The sequence below is a fragment of the Papio anubis genome, chromosome 5 (genome assembly GCF_008728515.1).
Source record: "Papio anubis isolate 15944 chromosome 5, Panubis1.0, whole genome shotgun sequence".
Taxonomy (NCBI): Eukaryota; Metazoa; Chordata; class Mammalia; order Primates; family Cercopithecidae; genus Papio; species Papio anubis.
In genome coordinates this window covers 35,957,609-35,983,467 of record NC_044980.1, presented here as the reverse complement: position 1 = coordinate 35,983,467, position 25,859 = coordinate 35,957,609, and the positions used below count along the sequence as shown (strand labels likewise).

At 39.4% G+C, this 25,859-nt stretch overlaps 1 protein-coding gene across 16 annotated transcripts in view; it reads left to right on the top strand.

Annotated features, from left to right (window-relative positions):
- Positions 1-25,859, top strand: part of CPLANE1 (ciliogenesis and planar polarity effector 1) — a 168,758-nt gene that overhangs the window by 125,423 nt on the left and 17,476 nt on the right. For 15 of the 16 annotated variants that reach the window (XM_021939298.2, XM_021939295.2, XM_021939296.2 and 12 more), the window contains 7 exons: positions 2,117-2,281; positions 5,831-5,861; positions 6,358-6,486; positions 18,028-18,193; positions 20,984-21,042; positions 21,699-21,866; positions 23,141-23,265. In XM_021939298.2, the coding sequence (XP_021794990.2) occupies positions 2,117-2,281; positions 5,831-5,861; positions 6,358-6,486; positions 18,028-18,193; positions 20,984-21,042; positions 21,699-21,866; positions 23,141-23,265 (843 nt within the window). The other variant, XM_021939303.2, reaches the window with a different exon arrangement.

Sequence of the window (25,859 nt, the reverse complement as noted above, 5' to 3'; positions counted from 1 at the left end):
GTAAATATGTAGGCAACAAATGTATAAAACCAAAACAAGTTTCATGACACCTTTTATTGCCTGAGATGCTCTCTGATATTTTCTCTTCTCTGTTATTGTTGCCCACAGTTGCTTCTCGCATCCACTTCTTTTTTTTGTTTGTTTTTTGAGATGGAGTCTCACTCTGTCAGAGTGCAGTGGCACGATCTTGGCTCACTGCAGCCTCTGCCTCCCGGGTTCAAGCAAAACTCTGCCTCGGCCTCCCGAGTAGCTGGGACTACAGGCGCCTGCCACCATGCCTGGCTAATTTTTTGTATTTTTAGTAGACACGGAGTTTCCCCGTGTTAGCCAGGATGGTCTCAATCTCCTGATCTTGTGATCCACCTGCCTTGGCCTCCCAAAGTGCTGGGATTACAGGTGTGAGCCACCAGGCTCAGCCATATTTCTTTTATTTACCTTCTATTGGAGTAGGAATGATTCTTTAGTATTAAGATTTAACTTTGGGTACTTTTCACCGATAATATTTTGAAGTACTGCTTCCTCCCCATTTTTTCTTTTCTTTCTAAAACACCTATTAGAGGTGTGTTGGACCTTCTCACTCTGTTACTTATATCTTTTTTTTTTTTTTTTTTTTTTTTTTTTTAATGAGACAGAGTTTCGCTCTTGTTGTCTAGGCTGGAGTGCAATGACGTGATCTCAGCTCACTGCAACCCCCACCTCGCGGGTTCAAGTGGTTCTCCTGCCTCAGCTTTCTGAGTAGCTGCGATTACGGGCATGTGCCACCACCCCTGGCAAATTTTTTATATTTGTAGAGACAGGGTTTCTCCATTGTGGTCAGGCCAGTCTCGAACTCCTGACCTCAGGTGATCTGCCCACTTCGGCCTCCCAAAATGCTGGGATTACAGGTGTGAGCCACCACGCCTGGCCGCCTTATCTCTTTTAACCTCTTCTGCATAATTTCCTCCCTTTATCAGTGGTGCACTCAGGATTATTTCCTCAGATCTGTCTTTTAGTTTACTAATTCTCTTCTTTGCTATGTCTTTGCTGTTTTAGCTATTTGTTATGATTTTAATTTTGGTGGCTATATTTAATATCTAGAAGTTGTATTTATTTCTTTTTCAGATCTATCTGCTCTTTGGATGTCCTGTCCTGTTTTTTTTTATTGCTGTTCCTATGCTTTATCTGTTTAATAATTTTAGTCATGTTTTATGACTAACCTTTTCTGATTGTTGTATTTCATATGTGCACATTATCAATTATTGAATCTGCATACTGACTCTCTTTCATGATTGGTTGTTCCTTTGTGTGATTTGTAATTTTTTATCATGGGCTTATCATTAGTAGAAGTTCTGCTAGATTATATGTATTTGTCTTTGGAGTAGTTTTGCATTTGCTTTTTGCTATCATTGAACAGTGTAGGAAAAAATTGGAACAAATTTTAGTATACATTTCTTCACTTGGGGTTGCTGTACTGTATTGATGGTAGAAATTCAGACCCTGTTCATGCTTGTGGCAAGTCAGGGATTTTGATTTCTCAAAGTTGACTTTTATTTTTCTCTCAGCTACTATCCATGCAGATAGAAAACTTATTTGCTGTTTCACCAGGGGAGAGACTTTCTTATTCCTATTTTATGGACAAAACTGTCCTTCAATGCTCTAAGATAAATGAAGGTAGCTCAGTTTTTCCCTCATTGCAGTCTGCAGAAACCACATCTTCTATTCCTCAGTAGACTATCCTAGCATCATTGCCCACTTATTGCTCCAGCTTTGAGTTCCTTTTTCTTTTCTGGCACCAGGGGATTTCTCTGTTTAGAAAGATTGGTTGTATATTAAATATATTTTTTTTGTAATTTAGCATATCTGTGTTTTTATGGAAGGACATAGGCCTGTGTACTTCAGCTCAGTCTGCCACGTTTAATGAAGTTGATAATAAATTTTATGGTTTATTTACTGTGGGAGAGCTTTAACTTCAAATTTTTTATTAAATTCATTATACAGTAGAAAGCTATTAGCATAATATGTGGTAAACTTCTAATATCTATGTTGCTAGTTGGAAGTATTAGCAATTGTTGTCTTTTCCATGTGATCTTTTTTTCTCTACTATTTAATTTTAATTGTAATATATACTCTGGATTAGTGCGTTTTTTGACACATATGGATGAAGAAGATCAAAGTGACAAAAAGGAGACTTCAGAACCTGAATTTTCAATAACAGAAAATTATTCTGGTCAGAAAACCCATGTGTTTCCTACTGCCGATTCAGCTGTCAGCCTTTCCAGTGATCAGAATACTACTTCTCCTGGTATTGTTCTTCACTTTTTCATTTACACATACTCTTATTCTCCATTATAATGTTACTGAATGTGATTTACTGGGAATACAGTTATGAAAGGTTTGTGAAGTAATTTTGTAATATTTATTTTAGGGGAAGGAAAGTTAAAACTTGCTATTCACATGAAGAACTATGACACCTTGTCACCTTCATAAGACATAATGCAATCATGTATCATATCTTGGTGTAACTTATTAATATGAAATATATAGCAACTGGAATTACTATAATAGTTGACATTTACAAAAATTGAAAAATTAAAACTCTTCCAATTAAAAGAACTTTGAATTTTAATTTGAAAACAAAATAGTATCTATCATTTCTTGCACCTCTACCATGTGCCAAACATCACTGTTTTATATGCGTAGATTCTGGTTTAAGCCTGACCTATGAGGTGTAGACACTATTATTATCCCCATTTTACAGTTGAGGAGATTGAGATTTAGAAGGATTTAGTGCCACTTTTTGTTTCATTTCATTTGGAGGTAGCAATTAAAACTGCTATTCTTTAGTCCTAATGAATACATTTTATCCTATGAATAATAGGACATAGTAAATACATCAGTTCAATCACTGACAGTGGCTTGGAAATATGTTTTTTTCTCTCAGATATTGATGGTCAATTAAAATGATTTTACTGAGTGTTTAGTGTATGTTCTATTACCATTATTAAAGTGATATAAACAGTAAAAATGCTATTTTGAATGACATTACTGTTACTTAAAGAAAAGCTATTAGTAAGCTGACTTTAAATCTTGTAATGATTTTTTCAGTTCTTTCTAGATGCCATGTATGTTTTAGTCATCAACATATGGGGATAATAATTTCCACTTCACAGAGTTGTGAAGACTGAATATCATATATAAAGCATCTCAGAATCTTGTTTTATTTTCTTGGTCACTGATAGCTTTTCTCTTTTCTTCTCTGGGGTAGGATTGACAAATGAGGTTAAACAGGATTTGTATGGCTAGATGGTAGAGGGTTCCAATTATATCTGAGAAGTTTACACTCCATTTTATACTTGGGAATCATGGGAGAATTCTAGGCAGAGAAGTAAAATGAGGAGGTTTTGAGGAAAAATAGAACGGAGGCATAGAGACCACTGAGGAGGCTACAAAAATCTGACCTGGGAAATAATGAGGGCCTGGCTAGTGTTGTGGGAAAGAAATAGAAGAAACGAGACATTTTGAATTAGTAACTGATGGTACTCAGTGACTAGGTGGGTAAAAGAGGAGGAGAGGGGGAACATGGTTGTTTAGTGTTGCCAGAGTCTAAGGCAAAGGTATAACTAGGTCTGATGTCAAAGTCTAGACTCCAACCTTTTGGCTTCCCTGCGCCACATTGGAAGAAGAAGAATTGTCTTGGGCCACACGTAAAATACCCTAACGCTAACAATAGCTGATGAGCTAAAAAAAAAAAAAAAGTCCATGCATAAATCTCATAATGTTTTTAAGAACGTTTACTTGGTAGTAAACAGGTACTGTGGCCGTGGGTTAGTGATCCTGGGTTACTAATAGGAGAAAGGGCAACTTGTTACTTAGCAAACACTTCAACCTTTAACCCAAGAGGTCACCATCTTCACTAATCTCATCTATTTCCCCATATGCAGCCCAGTCAGTATTGGAAGAGAATCCTTTAAGCTTTTTTTCATGAATAGGCCAGTAGGGGCCTCTCAAATACTGAGAGAAAGTGTCTCTTTAATGGACCCTCTCTTTCCTAAGTACATAGGATTAATATCTTTTTCTACCTAGCAAAAAGCTATTAAGGGTAGTACTGTTACTATTACACTAACCTTAGATTTATGTGAGGTATTTCTCTCTTAGTTAAATTGAATTAGTCACCCTTAAGAACCCACAGATGGCCGGGCGCGGTGGCTCAAGCCTGTAATCCCAGCACTTTGGGAGGCCGAGACGGGCGGATCACGAGGTCAGGAGATCGAGACCATCCTGGCTAACATGGTGAAACCCCGTCTCTACTAAAAAATACAAAAAAAAAACTAGCCGGGCGCGGTGGCGGGCGCTTGTAGTCCCAGCTACTCGGGAAGGCTGAGGCAGGAGAATGGCGTAAACCCGGGAGGCGGAGCTTGCAGTGAGCTGAGATCCGGCCACTGCACTCCAGCCTGGGCTACAGAGCGAGACTCCGTCTCAAAAAAAAAAAAAAAAAAAAAAAAGAACCCACAGATGCCCAGATTCTGAGAACAAAAATAAAATGCTTGATTTGGAGGTTAATAAATTAAATAGAACAATGTACTTTCAAGAAAACAGGTATTTCATATTAAAACCATGTGAATGTATAAGTCTTAAGGACAGATTTGGTTTATCTCAAGATAATAAAATCTTAAGGAATATTTTTTGAGAAGAGATGTCAGAACACTTTTCCCAAATTAATTCAGTTCTGTTTTTGGAATTAAACATATAGAAGATTGAATAGATTAAGTATTTTTCTTTGAAAATATATAGTTAATAATGGACAAGACTTAAAAATTATATTTTGGGCCGGGCATGGTGGCTCAAGTCTGTAATCCCAGCACTTTGGGAGGCCGAGACAGGCGGATCACAAGGTCAGGAGATTGAGACCATCCTGGCTAACATGGTGAAACCCCGTCTCTACTAAAAAAATACAAAAAAACCAGCCCGGCGAGGTGGCGGGCACCTGTAGACCCAGCTACTCAGGAGGCTGAGGCAGGAGAGTGGCGTGAACCCGGGAGGCGGAGCTTGCAGTGACCTGAGATCCGGCCACTGTACTCCAGCCTGGGCAACAGAGCGAGACTCCGTCTCAAAACAAAACAAAACAAAACAACAACAACAAAAAATTATATTTTGGGTTACATTCTTACAAGTAAATTGCTCCTTGGATTTAAATAAGATATTTTCTGAAATATATTACTTTCAGATCACCAGAGGTTTGTTTTTTGTTTGTATATATTTTATAAAGTAAATTGCACTCCAGTACTCTAAACTGTGTACTAAGCAAAGAAGGGTTGTGCCTTCTGACATATATTATACTGAGTACTCAGGATAGAAAAGTAATAATCTTATACCAGCTGGGTGCGATGGCCCATGCCTGTAATCCCAGCACTTTGGGAGGCCAAGGCAGGTGAATCATTTGAGCTCAGTGGTTGGAGACCAGCCTGGGCAACACAGCAAGACCCCATATCTACAAAAAATACAAAAATTAGCCTGCATTGCAGCACACACCTGTAATCCCAGCCATTCACCACGTTAAGGTGGGAGGTTCGCTTGAGCCTGGAGGCAGAGGTTGTAGTGTGCCATGACCTGCGCTTAGCCTGGGTGACAGAGTGAGACATGGTCTTAAAAAACGTGTAGCCAGTGTTCACTATCAGATAGCATATTCAAGAGGAGGATAAATATGCTGTAAATATATATCTATAAACCAATTTGGAGGTTTAAAAGTATTTTAATTTAATTTCTGGTTGTATAATTTCTAAATTAGGTTAACAATTGAAAGCAAAAAAAAATGACCCAAAATTTTTATTAATAATGATTTTTTTTTTTTTAGGTATGAATAGCAATGATGAATTATTTGAGAGGTAAATATCTTAAGAGTTAATTCATGATTTTCTTTAAAGTTGGGTGTGTGTAGATAGTGGAAATTTTGTTGTTCATATGTGTGTGAATTTTTACATTATACATCTTTGTGGTTTAAAGGAATATAAGTTTTCATTGGGTATGGAATATTTTTAAGAAATTGAGGATTGTTATACCCCTTACTGTTTTAGCACAAGTAATTAGAATTCAATAGACTATACTACATTTTCTTATATAAATATAGATCAAATTTAAACAGGCAGAATCTATAGAGGTTTTCTTCTGGGCCATATGTTTCCTTTTTAAAGAAAATCTACCAAGTCATTACTTTTTGTTGATTAGTCTTTTTCGCTGAGAGATACTAGAATTGCAGAAATAGAAGGAACAGTAGATATATGTTTATCATTTTGTGTTCATTTGTTACATGTTTATTTTTGCTTAATGTAATTAAGTTGTAGATACTGATTTATATTTCTTAAATTACATTTGCAAATGAAGTGCTTCAGTAGATCCACTCCAGATGACTGGATTGACTGATATTGCAGACATTATTGATGACCTTATAACTAAAGACGGAGTTTCCAGTGAAGAGCTGGGCTTAACAGAACAAGCTAAGCGCACCTCCAGGTAATCATTGAATAATTCATTTTTAACCTGTTTAAAATGCTTCTCATTCAAGAATGTTCAAAACTTGTCATATTTTAATGTGATTTTTATGAAAAAAATCTGAAGCATAGAATAGATTTTTTTCTTCATGTTTTGTTATGTATATGTGTCAGTCTTCCCTTTTCCCTAACAATTTATAGTATATAATTGTATCCTGTGAGTTTTCCCAAGAATCACTGTAAGTACAACATACATTTAATCCTATCTCTTACTAGAAGTAATTAATGATTTAGTTCATAGCACTTTATCCTAAAATTAACCCTTAGAATACATTTTAAATAGCTTTTCTGATGTATCATGCAAATGGAAAACAAAAAAGATCAGGCACTACTGTTTTTATATCAGATAAAACAGACTTTAAACCAACAGCAGTAAAAAAGGACAAAGAAGGGTTTTACATAATGATAAAGAGTTCAATTCAACAAAAAGACTTAACTATCCTAAATATATAAGCATTCAACATTGGAGCACCTAGATTCATAAAATAAGTACTTACAGACCTATGAAACTATTTAGGCAACCACATAGTAATAGTGGGGGACTTCAACACCTCACTGACAAAGTTAGACCTATCATCAAAGCAGAAAACTAACAAATTCTAGAATTAAATTAGACACTTGATCAATTGAACCTAATAGACATCTGCAGAATGCTCCACCCATCAACCCCAGAATATACATTCTTTTCATCTGCACATGGAATATACTCCAAGATCGACCAAATGCTTGGCTGTAAAGCAAGTCTCAATAAATTAAAAAAAAAAAAAAAAACCTGAAATCTGACTGATATGGTTTGGCCGTGTCCCCATCCAAATCTCATCTTGAATTGTAGTTCCCATAATTCCCATGTGTCATGGGAGGGATCAGGTGGAGATAATTGAATTATGGGGACAGTTTGCCCTATCCTGTTCTCATGATAGTGAGTTCTCACAATAACTGATGGTATTATAAGGGGCTTCCTCCTTCAGTTGGCACTCATTCTTCTCCTTCCTACCATCATGTGAAGAAGGATATGTTTGCTTCCCTTTCTGCCATGATTGTAAGTTTCCTGAGGCCTCCCCAGCCATGCTGAACTGTGAGTTAATTACACCTCTTTCCTTTATACCTTTATAAATTATTCAGTCTCAGGTATGTCTTATTTAGCAGTGTAAGAACAGACTAATATACTAAATTGGTACCACAGAGAGTGGGGTGCTTCTGCAAAGATACCTGAAAATGTGGAAGCGACTTTGGAACTGGGTAACAGGCAGAGGTTGGAACAGTTTGTAGAGCTCAGAAGAAGACAGGAAGATGTGGGAAAGTTTGGAACTTCATAGAGACTTGTTGGGTGGCTTTGACCAAAAGCCTGATAGCAATATGGACAGTAAGGTCCAGGCAGAGGTGGTCTCAGATGAAGAAGAGGAACTTGTTGGGAACTGGAGGAGGTGATTCTTATTATCTTTTAGCAAAGAGACTGGTGGCATTCTGCCCCTGCCCTAGAGATTTGTGGAACTTTGAACTTGAGAGAGATTATTTAGGGTATCTGGTGGAAGAAATTTCTAAGTGGCAAAGCATTCAAGAGGAAGCAGAGCATGAAAGTTTGGAAAATTTGCAGCCTGACAGTGCAGTATAAAAGAAACACCTATTTTCTGGGGAGAAATTCAAGCTCACTGCAGAAATTTGCATAAATAATGAGAAGCCAAATGTTAGTCACCAAGACCATGGGGAAAATATCTCCAGGGCATGTTAGAGACCTTCATGGCAGCCCCTCCCATCACAGGCCTAGAGGCCTAGGAGGGAAAAATGATGTCCTGGGCCAGGCCCAGGCCCTCCCTGCTGTGTGCAGCCTAGGGACTTGGTGCCCTGCATCCTATCCTCTCTAGCTGTGGGTAGAAGGCGCCAAGATACAGCTCGGGCTGTGGCTTCAGAGGGTGCAAGCCCCAAACCTTGGCAGCCTCCATGTGGTGTTGAGCTTGTGGGTGAACAGAAGTCAAGAATTGAGGTTTGGGAACCTCCTCGTAGATTTCAGAGGATGTATGGAAATCCCAGACTGAAGTTTGCTGCAAGGGCAGAGCTCTCATGGAGAACCTCTACTAGGTCAGTGCAGAAGGGAAATGTGGGGTTGGAGCCCCCACACAGATTCCCTTCTGGGGCACTGCCTAGTGGAGCTGTGAGAAGAGGGCCACCATCCTCAGACCCCAGAATGGTAGATTTACCAACAGCTTGCACCATGTGCCTGGAAAAGTCACAGATAATGCCAGTTGTGAAAGCAGCTGGGGCAGAGGGCTGTACCCTGCAAAGCCTGCAAAGCCACAGGGACAGGAGCTGTGGACAGGACCTGTCCAAGACCATGGGAACCCACCTCTTGTATCAGCATGACCTGAATGTGAGACATGGAGTCAAAGAAGATCATTTTGGAACTTTAAGGTTTAATGACTGCCCTATTGGATTTTGGACTTGCATGAGGCTGATAGCCCCTTTGTTTTGGCTAATTTCTCCTATTTGGACTGGGTGTTTTTACCCAATGCCTGTACCTCCATTGTATCTAGGAAGTAACTAACTTGCTTTTGATTTTACAGGCTCATAGGCAGAAGGGATTTGCCTTGTCTCAAATGAGACTTTGGACTTGGACTTTGGAGTTAATGCTAGAATGAGTTAAGACTTTGAGGGACTGTTGGAAGGACATGATTGTGTTTTGAATTATGAAGACATGAGATTTGGAAGAGGCCAGGGCAGAATGATATGGTCTGGTTGTTTCCCCATCCACATCTCATCTTGGATTGTAGTTCCCATAATCCCCACATGTTGGTAAAGATAATTGAATCATGGAGGTAGTTTGCTCTGTCCTGTCCTCGTGATAGTAAAAACACTATTTCACGAGTTCTGATGGGTTTTTTGTTGGTTTTTTCTTTTTTTTTTTTGAGATGGAGTCTCGTTCTGTTGCCAGGCTAGAGTGCAGTGGTGCGATCTCAGCTCACTGCAACCTCCGACTCCCTGGTTCAAGCGATTGCTGCCTCAGCCTCCTGAGTAGCTGGGATTACAGGCATGTGCCACCACGCCCAGCTAATTTTTATATTTTTAATAGAGACAGGGTTTCACCATATTGGCCAGGATGGTCTCACTATCCTGACCTTGTGATCTGCCCCCCGTCGACTTCCCAAAGTGCTGGGATTACAGGTGTGATGCAGCAAAAGCAACATTGAGAGGAAAATTTAGAGGCTGGGCACGGTGTCTCACACCTGTAATCCCAGCACTTTGGGAGGCTGAGGCGGGTGGATCACCTGAGGTTGGGAGTTGGAGACCAGCCTGACCAACATGGAGAAACCTCATCTCTACTAAAAATATAAAACTAGCTGGGCATGGTGGCACATGCCTGTAATCCCAGCTACTCGGGAGGCTGAGGCAGGAGAATCACTTGAACCTAGGAGGCAGGGGTTGTGGTGAGCCAAGATCGTGCCATTGCACTCCAGCCTGGGCAACAAGAGCAAAATTCTTTCTCAAAAAAAAAAAAAAAAAAAAAAAAGGTGGAAAGTTTATAGCACTAACCACCTGCATCAAAAAGTTAGAATGATTTCAAATTAGTGATCTAACATCACACCTAGAGGAAACAGAAAAACATGAACAAGTTAACCCCAGAGCTAGCAAAATAAGTAACTAAAATCAGAGCAGAAGTGAACAAAATTGAGAACCAAATATCCATACAAAGAATCAATAAAACCAAAAGTTGGTTATTAGAAAGGATAAACTAGATTGATAGACCACTAGCTACATTAACAAAGAAAAAAAGAGGGAAGATCCAAATAAGCGCAATCAGGAAACAACAAAGGTGACATTACAATTGATCCCACAGAAATACAAAAGATCCTGAGACTATTATGAACACCTGTATGCACAAAGTAGAAAATCTAGAGGAAATGGGTAAATTCCTGGAAACACAACCTCCCAACATTGAATCAGGAAGAAATTTGAAACCCTGAACAGACCAATATGAAGTTCTGAAATGGAATCAGTAATAAAAAACCCACCAACCAATAAAAGCCCCAGACTGGATGGATTGACAGCCAAATTCTGCCAGACATAAAAGAAGAGCTGATAGGAATTCTACTGAAACTCTTTAAAAAATCAAGGAGGACAGACTCTTCCCCAGTCATTCTATGAAGGTGGCATCACCCTGATACCAAAACCTGGCAAAGACACAGGGAAAAAGGAAAACTGTAGGCCAGTATCCCTGATGAATATAGAAGCAAAAATCTTCAACAAAATACAGCAAACTGAAAGCAGCACATCAAATTGTGGTGATTGTTAATTCACCACAATCAAGTAGGCCTCATTTCTAGGATGCAAGATTGGTTCAACATACACAAATCAATAAATGTGATTAATAGCCATTTATGACACACCCACAGCCAACATCTTACTGAATGGGCAAAAGCTGGAAGCATTCACCTTAAGAACTGGTACAAGACAAGGATGCTCAATCTTACCATTTCTATATAACATAGTACTGGAAGTCCTAGCCAGAGCAATCAAGTAAGAGAAATAAATGCAAGGCATCGAAATAGGAAAATAAGAATTCAGATTACCTCTTTTCTATGACAGTATGATTCTATACCTAGAAAACCTAAAGACTCCTCCAAAAGCCTCCTAGAACTGATAAATGACTTCAGTAAAGTTTCAGGATACAAAATCAATATACAAAAATCAGTAGCGTTTCTATGGAGAACCAAAGCAAGAATGCAGTCCCATTTACAACAGACACACACACACACCCCTCTTAGAGCTCTAAGACCAAGTTATATCAGTGTTTATTTGAGCTCGGGGAAGAAAGTCAGTGAAAGAAGGCAATCACAGCAGTTCTTGTATTTGTAAGTGAAGGGCAAGGAATTAGATGTAACTAGAGTTTGTGCATTAGAAGGGGAGAGTGGAACTAGCTGAGTATGGAGACCAGAGGGAATCACTGAGTTCAACCTATTGACAAGCAGTAGGGGGTGATCAGAAGGGGCTTTTTTTCTTTTCATTTTGCTTCAGGAGAAAAACGATTTAATATCTACCAACTTCCCCATCCCCCAAGTAGCTGCATTCTGCGATTTCAACTTTTCTTCCAATTCTTAATCCTGTTTTCTCCACTTATAAAAGGAAAGTTATCAAAAACAAAGGAAGGTTATCAAAAACAAAATACATTGGCAAAGTACTCATCACTTCTTCGACTTATATTTTTATTGCCATGAAACTATTTCCTGTGTTCTTCTATCCAGACAGACATTCACTGCAGTCTATAAAGTGAAAGATGTAAGCAAGGCTATATAACTGTTTCAGTGGACAGATTTGGTGAAGTGCCTTCTGTTTTAGTACTTTAAGTTTATCACATTTTGTTGACTTCTGACATTCCATTTTTCCTAGATTGGAGGAAAGATCTGTTTATGTAGTTTTTAAATGTGCCAGTGCCTGCACGTTAAGATTTTTAAAAATAAAATTGTATAAAACATATAATGTATTGGTCTTTTGGGGGGAATTAGATGCATCATCACTGTATTACACTGTATCACAACTGTATTACAGCTTCATCAACATTAACTGGTTTGCTTTCGTGATGTTTCTGAGGAATTGGTTCTTTTTGCAGAGGTTCAAGAGAAAGGGCTTTTGAGAAGTTCTCTAGTTCCTTTTGTATATTTACAAATGCTTTATTCACATTGTTAACTTTTCATCATTCATAATGTATATTTTAAGATTAGTGGGCTGGGTGCAGTGGCTCACGCCTATAATCCCAGCACTTGGGGAGGCTGAGGCAGGTGGATTACCTGAGGTCAAGAATTCGAGATCAGCCTGGGCAACATGGTGAAACCTCATCCCTACTAAAAATACAAAATTAGCCAGGCGTAGCGGCACATGCCTGTAATCCCAGCTACTCGGGAAGCTGAGGCAGGAGAATCGCTTGAACCTGGGAGGCGGAGAATGTGGTGAGCCGAGATCGCGCCATTGCACTCCAGCCTGGGCAACAAGAGTAAATCTCCATCTCACCAAAAAAAAAAAAAAGAAAACAGGTTAGTGGTAACTGGCTTTGCTTTGTTTTTAGCCTTAAAGTTGTTGTGTCTGGCAATGTGAAATACGTTCCTGGACTTCTGCCCCCTTAATTTGTTCTTGGCCATTGTCTTTGATGTGTATATGCAGGTTCTTTTTTTTTTTTTTTTTTTTTTAAATTAATTTCCATACGTTTTGGGGGAACAGGTGGTATTTGGTTACATGAGTAAGTTCTTCAGTGGTAATTTGTGAGATTTGGTGCACCCATCAACCTCAACAGTATATACTGTACCCAATTTGTAGTCTTTATTCCTCACCCACCTCCCACCCTTTCTCCCAAGTCCCTGAAGTCCATTGTATCATTCTTAGGCCTTTGTCTCCTCATAGCTTATGAGTGAGAGCATACGACATTTGGTTTTCCATTCCTGAGTTATTTCACTTAGAATAATGGTCTCCAATTCTATCCAGGTTGCTGCGAATGCCATTATTTCATTCCTTTTGGTGGCTGAATAGTATGACATGGTATATATGTGTACCACAATTTCTTTATCCACTCATTGCTTGATGGGCATTTGGGCTGGTTCCATATTTTTGCAATTGTGAATTGTGCTGCTATAAACGTGTGTGCAAGTATGTTTTTCATATAATGACTTCTTTTCCTCTGGGTAGATATCCAGTAGTGGGATTGCTGGATCAAATGGTAGTTCTACTTTTAGTTCTTTAAGGAACATCCACACTGTTTTCCATAGTGGTTGTATTAGTTTACATTCGCACCAGCAGTGTAGGAGTGTTCCCTTTTAACCGCATCGCTGCCAACATCTATTGTTTTTTGATGTTTTAATTATGTTCATTCTTACAGAAGTAAGATGGTATCGCATTGTGGTTTTTATTTGCATTTCCCTGATCATTAGTGATGTTGAGCATTTTTTCACATGATTGTTGGCCATTTGTATATCTTCTTTTGTGAATTGTCTCTTCATGCCTTAACTCTATTGTTTTGATGGGATTTTTTTTTCTTGCTTATCTATTTGAGTTCTTTGTATATTCTGGGTATTAGTTCTTTGTCAGATGTATAGATTGTGAAGATTTTCTCTCACCCTGTGAGTTGTCTGTTTACTTTGCTGATTGTTTCTTTTGCTGTGCAGAAACTTTTTAGTTTAAGTTCCACCTATTTTTTTCTTTTTTTTTTGAGACAGAGTCTTGCTCTGTTGCCCAGACTGGAGTGCAGTGGCTGGATCTCAGCTCACTGCAAGCTCCGCCTCCCTGGTCTACGCCATTCTCCTGCCTCAGCCCTCCCGAGTAGCTGGGACTACAGGCGCCCGCCACCTCGCCCGGCTAGTTTTTTGTATTTTTTTGGTAGAGACGGGGTTTCACCGTGTTAGCCAGGCTGGTCTCGATCTCCTGACCTCGTGATCCACCCGTCTCGGCCTCCCAAAGTGCTGGGATTACAGGCGTGAGCCACCGCGCCTGGCTAGTTCCACCTATTTATCATTGTTTTTGTTGCATTTGCTTTTAGATTCTTGGTCATGAAGCCTTTGCGTAAGCCACTGTCTAGAAGGATTTTTCCTGTGTTATCTTCTAGAATTTTTATGGTTTCAGGTCTTAGATTTAAGTCCTTGATACATCTTGAGTTGATTTTTGTATAAGGTGAGAGATGAGGATCCAGTTTTATTCTTCTACATGTGGCTTGCCAATTATCCCAGCACCATTTGTTGAATAGAGTGTCCTTCCCCCTTTATGTTTTTGTTTGCTTTGTCGAAGATCAGTTGGCTATAAGTATTTGGGTTTATTTCTGGGTTCTCTATTCTGTTCCATTGGTCTGCATGCCTATTTTTATACCAGTACCGTGCTGTTTTGGTGACTATGGCCTTATAGTTTGAAGTCATAATGTGATGCCTCCAGATTTATTCTTTTTGCTTTGTCTTGCTTTGGCTATACAGGCTCTTTTTTTGGTTCCATATGAATTTTAGGATTGTCTTTTCTAGTTCTGTGAAGAATGATGATGGGGTTTTTGTTGTTGTTGTTTTGTTTTTGTTTTTGTTTTTGTTTTTTTACAGAGTCTCACTTTGTTGCCCAGGCTGGAGTGCAGTGGCACAATCTCAGCTCACTGCAACCTCTGCCTCCTGGGTTCAAGCAATTTTTCTGCCTCAGCCTCCCTAGTAGCTGGGATTACAGGTCCGCACCACCACACCCAGCTAATTTGTTCATTTTTAATAGAGATGGGATTTTGCCATGTTGGCCAGGCTGATCTTGAACTCCTGAGCTTAGGTGATCCACCCGCCTCAGCCTCCCAAAGTGCTGGGATTACAGGTGTGAGCCACCGCACCTGGCCCTTATGGTGGTATTTTGATAGGAATTGCATTGAATTTGTAGATTGCTTTTGGCAATATGGTCATTTTCACAATATTGATTCTACCCATCAATGAGCATGGGATGCGTTTCCATTTGTTTTGTTATCTATGATTTCTTTCAGCAGTGATACATGCATGCAGGTCCTTAAGCGCCAGGTGGCACCATCTGCATGCAGCACAGGGCTTTAAGATGGAAATTAGAGCCAGTTAGAAGACTTATTTCAGTAGTTTAGAGATGAGGTGATCAGAATGAGGAGTGTAGGGTAATAGGTGTAAGTGAACATTTGGAGGCTATCAGATGGTAAGAATGACAGCTTTTCTACTTGAGTGACTGAGTTGATGGTGATTTCTTTAGCAGGATAAAGAATGCAGGGGCAACACAGGGAAAACCAATCTCTACCAAAAATATAAAAATTAGCCAGCCTCATAACCCAATCTCAAAAAAAAATTTTTTTTAATAAAAATATCTTTTAAATCCTGCATTCTGTTAATTTTGCTTCCTTCCCTGAGAAGGACATAATATATCTTTTGTTTATTTTTTTTTGAGACAGGGTCTCAGTCTGTCACCCAGGCCGGGGTGCAGTGGCACAATCATGGCTTACTGCAGCCTCAACCTCCCCAGGCTTAGGTGATTCTCCCACCTTAGCCTGCAAGTAGTTGGGACTACAGGTGTGTGCCACTGCATCCAGCTAGTTTTTACAGTTTTGGTAGAGACTAGGTTTCAAAAACACAAATAAGTAATTAAATAAATTAATTTAATTAAATAATGGCTGGGCTCAGTGGCTCACTCCTGTAATCCCAGCGTTTTGGGAGGCTGAGGTGGGTGGATCACCTGAGATCAGGAGTTCGAGACTAGCCTGGCTAACATGGTGAAAACCCGTTTCTACTAAAAATACAAAAAGCTGGGCATGGTGCTGCGAGTCTGTAATCTCAGCTACTCAGGAGTCTGAGGCAGGAGAATCGCTTAAGCCTGGGAGGCAGAGGTTGCAGTGAGCGGAGATCGTGCCATTGCACTCCAGCCTGGGCAACAAGAACGAAACTCCATCTCAAAAAAATAAATAAATAAAAAAGAGAATACAGTTTTAGATATAAGGTGGCAGAAAAACATCGAGTGGTAATATTCAGTGGTATATTAGTTTTAAGTCCTCTGCAAAGCAGATGGGATTTTGATGAGCAAGAGATTTATTTGGAGAAATGCCTGTGAAGGAAAAAGGGAGGATGCCATAAAATTGGGGAAAACTATCAGACTGCAGTGTTGATGTAGATTTGACCCTGTGCTGGGGGTCCCCAAGATCACCCCCAGGTTCAGAAATCACCTAGGAGGATGCACAGAACTCAGCAAATAGTCATTTTCATGGCTATAATTTACCCTAACAGGAGGCAAAAGGTACATGGAGTAAATTCCAGGGGAAATCAGACACAAACTTCCAAGAGTCTTTTCCCAGTGGAGTCACACAGAATGCACTTAAATCCTCCAGTAACAAGTTGTGACAACATGTGTGAAATGTCTACCAGGCAAGCCCATTAGAAACTCCATGCCTGGGGTTTTACTGGGGGGATACTGCCTGCCATGTGTAAAGATTCCAGAGTCTCAAAAGGAAAGCAGATATTCAGAATAAAATGTATTGTTTGTATTTGTGACTAGTCTTCTGTTTAGGAGGGTGTCTTCTTCAATCACTGGGTGATGCATCTGTCCAAGTCCCCATCTTTTAAAACAGAAACTTTAAAAAATTTTATTTTTTGGAGACAGAGGTTTGCTATTTTGCCCAAACTGGGTTTGAACTCATGATTGTCCCACTTCAGCCTCCCAAGTAGCTGGGATGACAGGTGCATGCCACTGCACCTGGCCCCAAATCCCCATTTCGCACCACCCATTTTCTCAGACCACTCCTAGTACATGTATGTTAGTTCAGATCCTCCAAGAAGCTAAGGTCGGTTTAGATGCAGAAGAGATTTACTGGGGAAAATGCTTGTGAGAGGATAGCAGAATGCAGGGAATAAGTAAGGAGAAGCATCAGACTACGATGCAGCTCTCAGCCCTCCCTGTAAAGGAGAGGGAAAGAGGGTAGGGGAGACAGAGTCTCAGTGCACTGTGTAGTTTTAAGAATGTTTCAACTGGGTCAATGGTAAGACCTCAGGCCAAGTCACCCACAGAGTCACCTGTGTCTTGCAGGAATGGGCCTTTCACAGTATCCCTGCCATGCTTAGTCCATTAATTTGGGCCAGACCATGGAAAGTGTGACATGAACCTAAGCATGGGAGTAGATCCAGAAGGGCAGGTGTTGGAAGTCACCTCTGTGTTGCAATTGTTTTGTTTTTTTGAGACAGTCTTTCTTTGTCACCCAGGCTAGAATGCAGTGGCATGATCACTGCTCACTGCAGCTTCGACCTCCCAGGCTCAAGTGATCCTCCCACCCACCTCAGTCTCCTGAGTAGCTGGGACTACAGGCATGTGCCATTCAACCTGGCAAATTATTTTTTTCTTTTTTATAGAGATGACATCTCATCATCTTGCCCAGGCTGGCCTTGAGCTCCTGGGCTAAAGCAGTCCACCTGCCTTGGCCTCCCAGAGTTCTGGGATTACAGGTGTGAGCCACTGAGCCCAGCCCTGTATTAGAAGTTTTGAAATTGATAGAAATAGTACAGGGAATAAGTTATATTAATAGATAAAGAAGTGAAAACCTCCCCATTTTACATGATGTGATTATTATGCATTGCATACCTGTATCAAAATATCTCATGTACCTTATAAATATATACATCTACTATGTACCCACAAAATTAAAAAGTTAAAAAAAAAGTCAAAAGGAGAACCTTTAAGACATTAGTTTTGAAGCAGTGAGCAGACAAGAAAGGAGCCAATGCAGGAGGCTATATAGTTTTCTGAGAGTTAGGAAAAGATCCAGTAAGATAGAGTTTAAAGAAGAAGGGAAAAGAGTTTAAGGCAAATGTTGTAAAGAAGTTGTTAGCTTTCTGAGTCCCTTTTCAGTGGAGTTCAGGTAACAAATTGGAGTGAGTGGACTAGAGAACATAAGTATATACTGCTTTTGAAGATGGGGCAAAATATTTCCAGATAAATAGTGTTTAGTCATGATATGTCTTATCTGCATAACAAATTTAAAAGCAAATGATGTCTTACTTGTTAAATTTCTCAGAATTCAGCATTCTTCTGGCAGACATTCACAAAGAACTGACAAGGAAAGAAGAGAGATTCAAGCCTGGATGAAAAGAAAACGAAAAGAAAGAATGGCAAAGTACTTAAATGAGCTGGCAGAAAAGAGAGGGCAAGAACATAATCCTTTCTGTCCCAGAAGCAATCCAGTAAGTCTGCAGTGTCAAGGGCAATGGAATTATAGAATATGTGTAATTACTTTCCTGGCAAAATTTTAAGAAAAAGATTAATATAATTTGGATACATTTTTAATTTGGCATATAGAAAAGTAAATGTTTTACTTAAGTCAGGAAAAGTTAATTACCTTAAAACGTTACAGGATATTGTGCTAACCAAGTTATGCTGAATTATCTTAAATATTTTTTTGTCCCCCAGGCTAATGATGGCTGTAGCATTTTAACAAGAGGAAGAGGTTGAGTAATTGGGTGACCAGTTGGAGTTGTTCCTTTAATTTTCAGTGAGAGTCATTGACAGTTGAAACAACTGACTATGTGTATTAAAGCCATTTTAAAAACTCACTTTTCTATGCCTGCTCCCTTACTTAGTTTATAAAATTTACTTGCTTAGAAAACTTTGAGGCTCAGCATGGTGGCTCATGCTTATAATCCCAGCACTTTGGGAGACCAAAGTGAGAGGATCACTTTTGACCAAGAGTTGAGAGCATCCTGGGCAACATCGTGAGACCTCATCTCTACCAAAAAAAAAAAAAAAAGAAGAAGAAATTAGCCAGGTGTGGTAGCACACACTTGTAGTCCCAGCTACTCTAGAGGCTGAGGCAGGAGGATCATTTGAGCCCAGAAGTTTGAGACTGTATTGAGCTATGATCACACCACTGCACTCCAGCCTGGGAGACAAAGGGTGACCCTGTGTCTACAAATAAAGCAAAAGCTAACAAATAAAAAGCCCCTTAATTTTCTGTTAATAAGTTACCCACAAAAAATACAAAAAAAAATTGTCATGTATCAACAGAACAATGTCACTTCTGTGTGTGTGGTTTTTGTTTTTTTAACTGTCTTTAAAACTGTCAGCATTTATTTACTGAGCCCTAAATACAGACATCACCATAGCCAGGTCAGGTATATTTTTTTTCAGATGGTAAAACAAAGCACTGTTACTTTGATAGTCACATTACTATGAAAATTACATTTAGATTACAGTTTATCTTTTACTTTGTAATCTGAAATAAAATACAATATCCCTTCATTTTTTCAGCATCATTAGGATAACAAAATATTTTGGTGAATTTTCCAGATAAACTGTTCCATTAAAACACCAAATGGTGCAAAAGTAGGTGAACTATTGTTTAAAGTGCAATTTACTTACCTGTCTCTGAAAAGAGTATATTGGTGTTAACATAACATTTTCTTGATAGCCCAGGAGACATGGTAGTGGCCTTCAGGGCTACTGAGGTACATGAACAGAAACTTAAAGTGTGTACATGTGTATTTGAGAGAAGAATATGTGTGTGTGTGTGTGTGTGTGTGTGTGTGTGCGCGTGTTCCCCCACCCTAATGTAGAATGGGTTCTGACATTACCTTCTCGCTGTCAGGGAAGTAAATACCCAAGATGGTTAGAATTGTGTCCAAATTTAGAATAAATTGGCCAGGAATAGTGGCTCATGTCTGTAATCCCAGCACTTTGGGAGTCCGAGATAGGAGGATCACCTGAGGCCAGGAGTTCAAGACCAGCCTAGGCAACATAGTAAGACCTCGTCTCTAAAAAAAAAAATAATAAAAAGTAAGAAAATGAAAATTAGCTAGATGTAGTGGCACACACCTGTAGTCCTAACTACTCGAGGTGAGAAGATCACTTATGTCCAGGAGTTGGAGATTAAAGTGAGTTGTGATCATGCCACTGCACTCCTGCCTGGGCAACAGAGTGAGCTCTTGTCTCAAAATAAGTAAACTCTAAGAGTTTAAGAACTGCTTGGTTCATAGATTTTGTGGTCTCATTCAAGATTGCAGACATTTTTTGTTTTGTTTTTTAACTTCTATTTGGGTAAGTTTGGATGGGATTAGTGAGGTATTAATGTAATTAAAATTTTCATTTGAATTTCTATTAGAAATCAACACGACCTTTAATTTGTTAGTGACTACTTCTCTACAGGACCTTGAAAAAGTGTTTACTTCTGAGTGTCCATTTTTATATACATAATTGTGTGTGAAAAGAACCTCACATGTAACTCACACCAATAGTTCTTAATGTTCTGGAATAATATGTATGTGTCTGACATTTGTTGTTTGCCTTCTGGTGTATAACTTGAAGAGTTTACAAGTCACAGTCAATTCACTGTAGTAGGTTTCTGATAAACATTTTAAAACATAAAAATAATGATTTTAAATGTCTAATTTCAGCTTTATTAACAGGCTCTTGGTGAGGTTAGTTACAAGATTGAGTACAAAGCATAGGTGCTTCCACCTAAAATGTTCCTGCTTCACATTTTTTGTGCAGCCAAATAAGATTCTCTCCTAATTAACTCAATAAAATATATTAACTGAACTAGGAAAATAGATTTTGCATTCCATTTATTAAATTTTTCTTTATTTTGAAATGGAGTCTTGCTCCGTCGCCCAGGCTGGAGTGCAGTGGCGCGATCTCAGTTCACTGCAGCCTCTGCCTCCTGGGTAGCTGAGATTGCAGGTGTAGGCCACATACCCGGCTAATTTTTGTATTTTTAGTAGAGACGAGGTTTCACCATGTTGGCCAAGCTGGTCACGAACTCCTGACCTCAGGTGATCCGCCCGCCGCCGCCTCCCTAACTTGGTTTTTACTTTCATTACATGATGTTTTAATTTAACTTTTTTATGTTTTGTGCTACAGTAGGAAGCTTCATCAAACACCACAGTGTTTTGTACTGTTTCCTCAATAACAGAATTATGTCTAAAGGTTTAATTATTTGGATTGAACAATAATGAACCAACTGGATATTTCTTATGCAGCTTTACATGACTTCAAGGGAACTAAGGCTGAGACAAAAGATGAAGCATGAAAAAGACAGGTGAGTTTGGTAGCTGTAACCCTGTGTATTCTCTCTGACTTCCTTACTACCTGAGGCATAGGTTAATGCCTTAGGAATTCTGTTTTCACAATAGTCTCTTTTTTGTCAATAAACAGAAAATTATGGAAGATATCACTGCAAGGAAAATAATGAGACTCACTAGCCTTTTTTCAAATTTGCTTTCAAATATTATGTGTTTCATTCAGTTTTTATGACTTTTATTTCTGCTGTTCTCCCTTTCCCAACCCAGATATTTACATGCATTTGGGAAATACTCCAGAGACCATAACTACAAGTACTTTTAATGATACTACCTAATCATTTTCAGAAACCTGATGAATAGAAGGATGTGAGAAGCGTTGAAGAAAGAAAATGCTAAGTGAAATTAGCCAGGCATGGTGGCCCCGTGCCTGTAATCCCAGCTACTTGGGAGGCTGAGGCAGGAGAATCACTTGAACCCAGGAGGCGGAGGTTGCAGTGAGCTGAGATCGTGCCATTGCAATCCAGCCTGGGTGACAAGAGTGAAACTCCGTCTCAAAAAAAAAAAAAAAAGAAAAGAAAAGAAAATGCTAGGTGATCTTCGAACACTATATTCCCTCTGGATAGATGAACTGAAAGCGACTCTTAGTAAATGATGCTTAATTCTTTGTCTACAGATTGCTGCTCTCTGAACACTACAGTCGTCGAATCTCACAAGCATACGGTCTGATGAATGAACTATTATCTGAGTCAGTACAGCTACCAGCTGTACCACAGAAACCATTGCCTAACAAACCCAGCCCTACTCACTCTTCCAGATATCAACACTGCCCTTCTCCAAGAGGGTAAGACAAGGTTTGACATGCCATTTGGCAAGATAATGTCAGGCCTGATAAGAAGTGTAGCACTTTTGTGACCTAAGTTCAGTGCATTTGCTTTTACCCTGCTTAGAGTTGTGATGATAAAGTGAAGGAAAAAAAGTAGTCTCATAATCATGAGGTCTTTATACATTGATATAATCACCAAGGAAAAAGGCAGAAATTGTGTTACATTTCTCACTAAGCTTACAGAGCATTTAGGTATTCCAGAAGTATGAAATTTAATATGTGTGCAGTCCTGTTTTATTTAGTTGTTGTTAATATTTGCCTCCGTAATTTGCCTCCTAACTGCTCATCCTATTTTTCCATTTGTCGTCTCTCTTGCAGAAACAGCCAGTCCCCAGCTGCTTACCACTTCCCTTTCTGCTACCCACCCCAGACCTGCCCAGTTATGCTCATTGAACTGTAGCTACTATTATGTATTTTACTTTAATCACCTACAGAGGGGTTATATGTGAGTTCATTAGGCAGTAATTAATTAAACATAGAATGCTGAAGAAAACTACCCAAGTATAAAATTTCTTACGCATGGTCAACAAACATGCAAAGTTCTATTGATATGTTGGTGATCATAAGGTGAACGTGAATTGGAGTACAGTGTTGTTAAGCATCACCACCTTTGACAAAATGAATTATTAGAATTATAAACATAATCACATAATTTAAGAGCCTAGAGGAGATACTACCAACACAAACCCAGATGTAGTCAGATCATTTGTGTGTGTACTGTGGAGTTTACTTCAAATACCAAAGAATCCCATTGAGACTTTTCTAGAATAAAGCAGGGATTAAATACATATATAACTGCCCAGTATATGGATAATTTGAAATGGGGAGTGAGATAACCACAAAAAAATTTTGTGAAAAAAATGAAGTTTGAGGTATAAGATACAAAGAATAATTTGTTGAGAGTTATATGTTAAGTGTATCACTGAGGTACAGAATAGGCAGTATCAAGTGAATATAATCTGAGCTATATTTTGGTCCATTTTTTTTCTTTAAAGTAACAGGGTCTTGCTCTGTCACCCAGGCTGGAGTGCAGTGGCATTCACAGGTGCAATCATGGCACACCACAGCTTGACCCTCTGGGTTCCAGTGATCCTCCTGTCTCACCCTCCCCAGGAGCTGGGGCTGTAGGCCTGCGCTGCTGTGCCCAGCTTAGTTTAGGCTTTTTGAAATATTAAAGTTTATCACTGATATGAGATTCTAGGAATATAATAATTATGTGATTTCTACTATAGAGAGAATCAACACGGTTACAGTTTTCTAATAAATCGACCTGGAAAAGTCAAATATATGTCCAAACCAAGTTACATCCATAAGAGAAAGTCTTTTGGGCAACCTCAAGGCTCACCTTGGCCACATGGTAAGACTTAAAGCTTTTTTGTAAATTGTCTGATTTGGACCTATTCCTTCTTGTCTCCAAAGTTGTGTTTCCATTAGTAAAAGGTCTAAGTCTTAGTAAAGAGGAGTTCTGATTTGAACAGAATGCAAAGCATTGATAAAGACTTAGCTGTAATTTTTTTTTTTTTTCTGCTTTGAAGTAAGGCCCTAGGAATTTTTCTAAGTGAATGGCTTTGTTTTTTTTTTTTTGAGGCGGAGTCTCGCTCTCTCGCCCAGGCTGGAGTGCAGTGGTGAGATCTCGGCTCACTGCAAGCTTCGCCTCCCGGGTTCACGCCATTCTCCTGCCTCAGCCTCCCAAGTAGCTGGGACTACAGGCGCCTACCACCATGCCTGGCTAATTTTTTGTATATTTTAGTAGAGATGGGTTTCACTGTGTTAACCAGGATGATCTTGATCTCCTGACCTGGTGATCCACCTGCCTCTGCCTCCCAAAGTGCTAGGATTACAGGCGTGAACCACCACGCCCGGCCTTGAATGACTTTTTTTTTATTTTTCATTTTTTTGAGACGGAGTTTTGCTTTTGTTTCCCAGGCTGGAGTGCCAGTAGTATGACCTCGGCTTACTACAACCTCCGCCTCCTGTGTTCAAGCGATTTTCCTGCCTCGGCCTCCCAAATAGCTGGGATTATAGGCATGCACCACCATGCCTGGCTAATTTTGTATTTTTAGAAGAGACGGGGTTTCTCCATGTTGGTCAGGCTGGTCTCAAACTCCTGACCTTGGGTGATCTGCCTGCCTTGGCCTCCCAAAGTGCTGAGATTACAGGCGTGAGCCACTGCAGCTGGCCGAATGGCTTTTTTATAATAGCATTTGAAGACTCAGGGTATTAGATATAACTTTTTTGGGAGTCTGTTTCTTTTGTATATCTGGCTAAAGATGTAGGCATTTGAACAAATCAAGTTCTGATAGATTGCAGGATGAATACATCACAGAAGAGAAATGCTAAGAAGCTCAGATTGAAATAATATCATGTTTTTATCCTTTGAAAATTTTTTTTCACATTTCAAGGTATATCCATTATTTACTAACCTTTCTTTAGTTAATTGTGCCATATTTGAGTTTTGATTACTAAAGTAAAACAGTTATTTGTAATATGTTTATATATTAAGAATGTATTATAATAGCTGACATGTAATATAAATGTATACATTTACAAATACAAAATAAGCCCAGTGCGGTGGCTCATGCCTGTAATCCCAGCACTTTGGGAGGCCGAGGTGGGCAGATCACAAGGTCAAGAGACTGAGAACATCCTGGCCAACATGGTGAAACCCTGTCTTTACTAAAAATACTAAAATTAGCTGGGCATGGTGGTGTGCGCCTGTAGTCCCGGCTACTCTGGAGGCTGAAGCAGGAGAATCGCTTGAACCTAAGAGGCGGAGGTTGCAGTGAGCTGAGATCGCGCCACTGCACTCCAGCCTGGTGACAGAGCGAGACTCTGTCTCAAAAAAAAAAAAAAAAGGTAAAATAACAACTAATTATGTGGCAGGTTCTGTTTATGTTCTTTAATTACAACCCTGTGAGATAGGTGCTATTATGTTCCCACTTTAAAGACGAGGAAACCAAGGCAGAGAGAAAGCTCAAATAATTGCCCAAGATCATACAACTAGGAAGTGGTAGAGCCAAGATTTAATCCTAGGGTTGGGTCTAGAGCCTACACACATAGAACCAACACTTCAATATGCTGCCTCAATTTAGAAAATTGAAATTTCCATAAATCCCAATTCTTTAGATGAAACCCTTCGTGATTTGGTTAGCTCTTGGCTTTTTTTTTTTTTTTTTTGAGACAGAGTCTGTCACCCAGTCTGGAGTGCTGTGCCATAATCTTGACTCATGGAACCTTTGCCTCCTAGGCTCAACAGCCGTGTCCCACCTCAACCTCCCGAGTAGCTGTGATTATAGGTGTATGCTACCATTCTCAGCTAATTTTTGTTTATTTGTTCGTTTTTTGTAGAGATAGGGGGGTCTCGCTGTGTTGCCCAGGCTGGTCTTGAACTCCTGAGCTCAAGCATCTACCCACCTCAGCCTCCCGAAGTGCCAGGATTACAGGTGTGAGCTATCATGGCTGACCAGCTCTTGGCTTTTTTGATTGACAAATTACAGTAAGAAAATACTGCTCTTTTAAAACTGAAATTTCAAAATACTGAACCATACTTTTAAAAAAATATATTATTTTACACCTGATATATTTGCCAGAATTAAACACATATCTAAAATTGTCCAGGTTTTAAGAACATCTGATGGTTTCTTAACATCTGATGGTTTCTTAACATCTGATGAAAAAGTCTTGAATTATACAGAAATATGTCTTCCTGTTATATATGTTCAATTTCAAATCTTTATTTTTACCTTGTGCTTTGACAGTTGCTATGGCCTTAGCCTGTCTTTCCGTTAATCTCACCTGCCCTTGCTGGATTATGCTGAGGAGGTGCTCCTGCTACTCCTGGTCTCAGGAACCCTCAGCAACACTCATACCCACGCAGAAACATCTAGACCCTCTGCTTGGCCTTCAGGCATCCTCTGTGTGTTCTCCTGCTTCCTTGACCTCCTTTCCCCA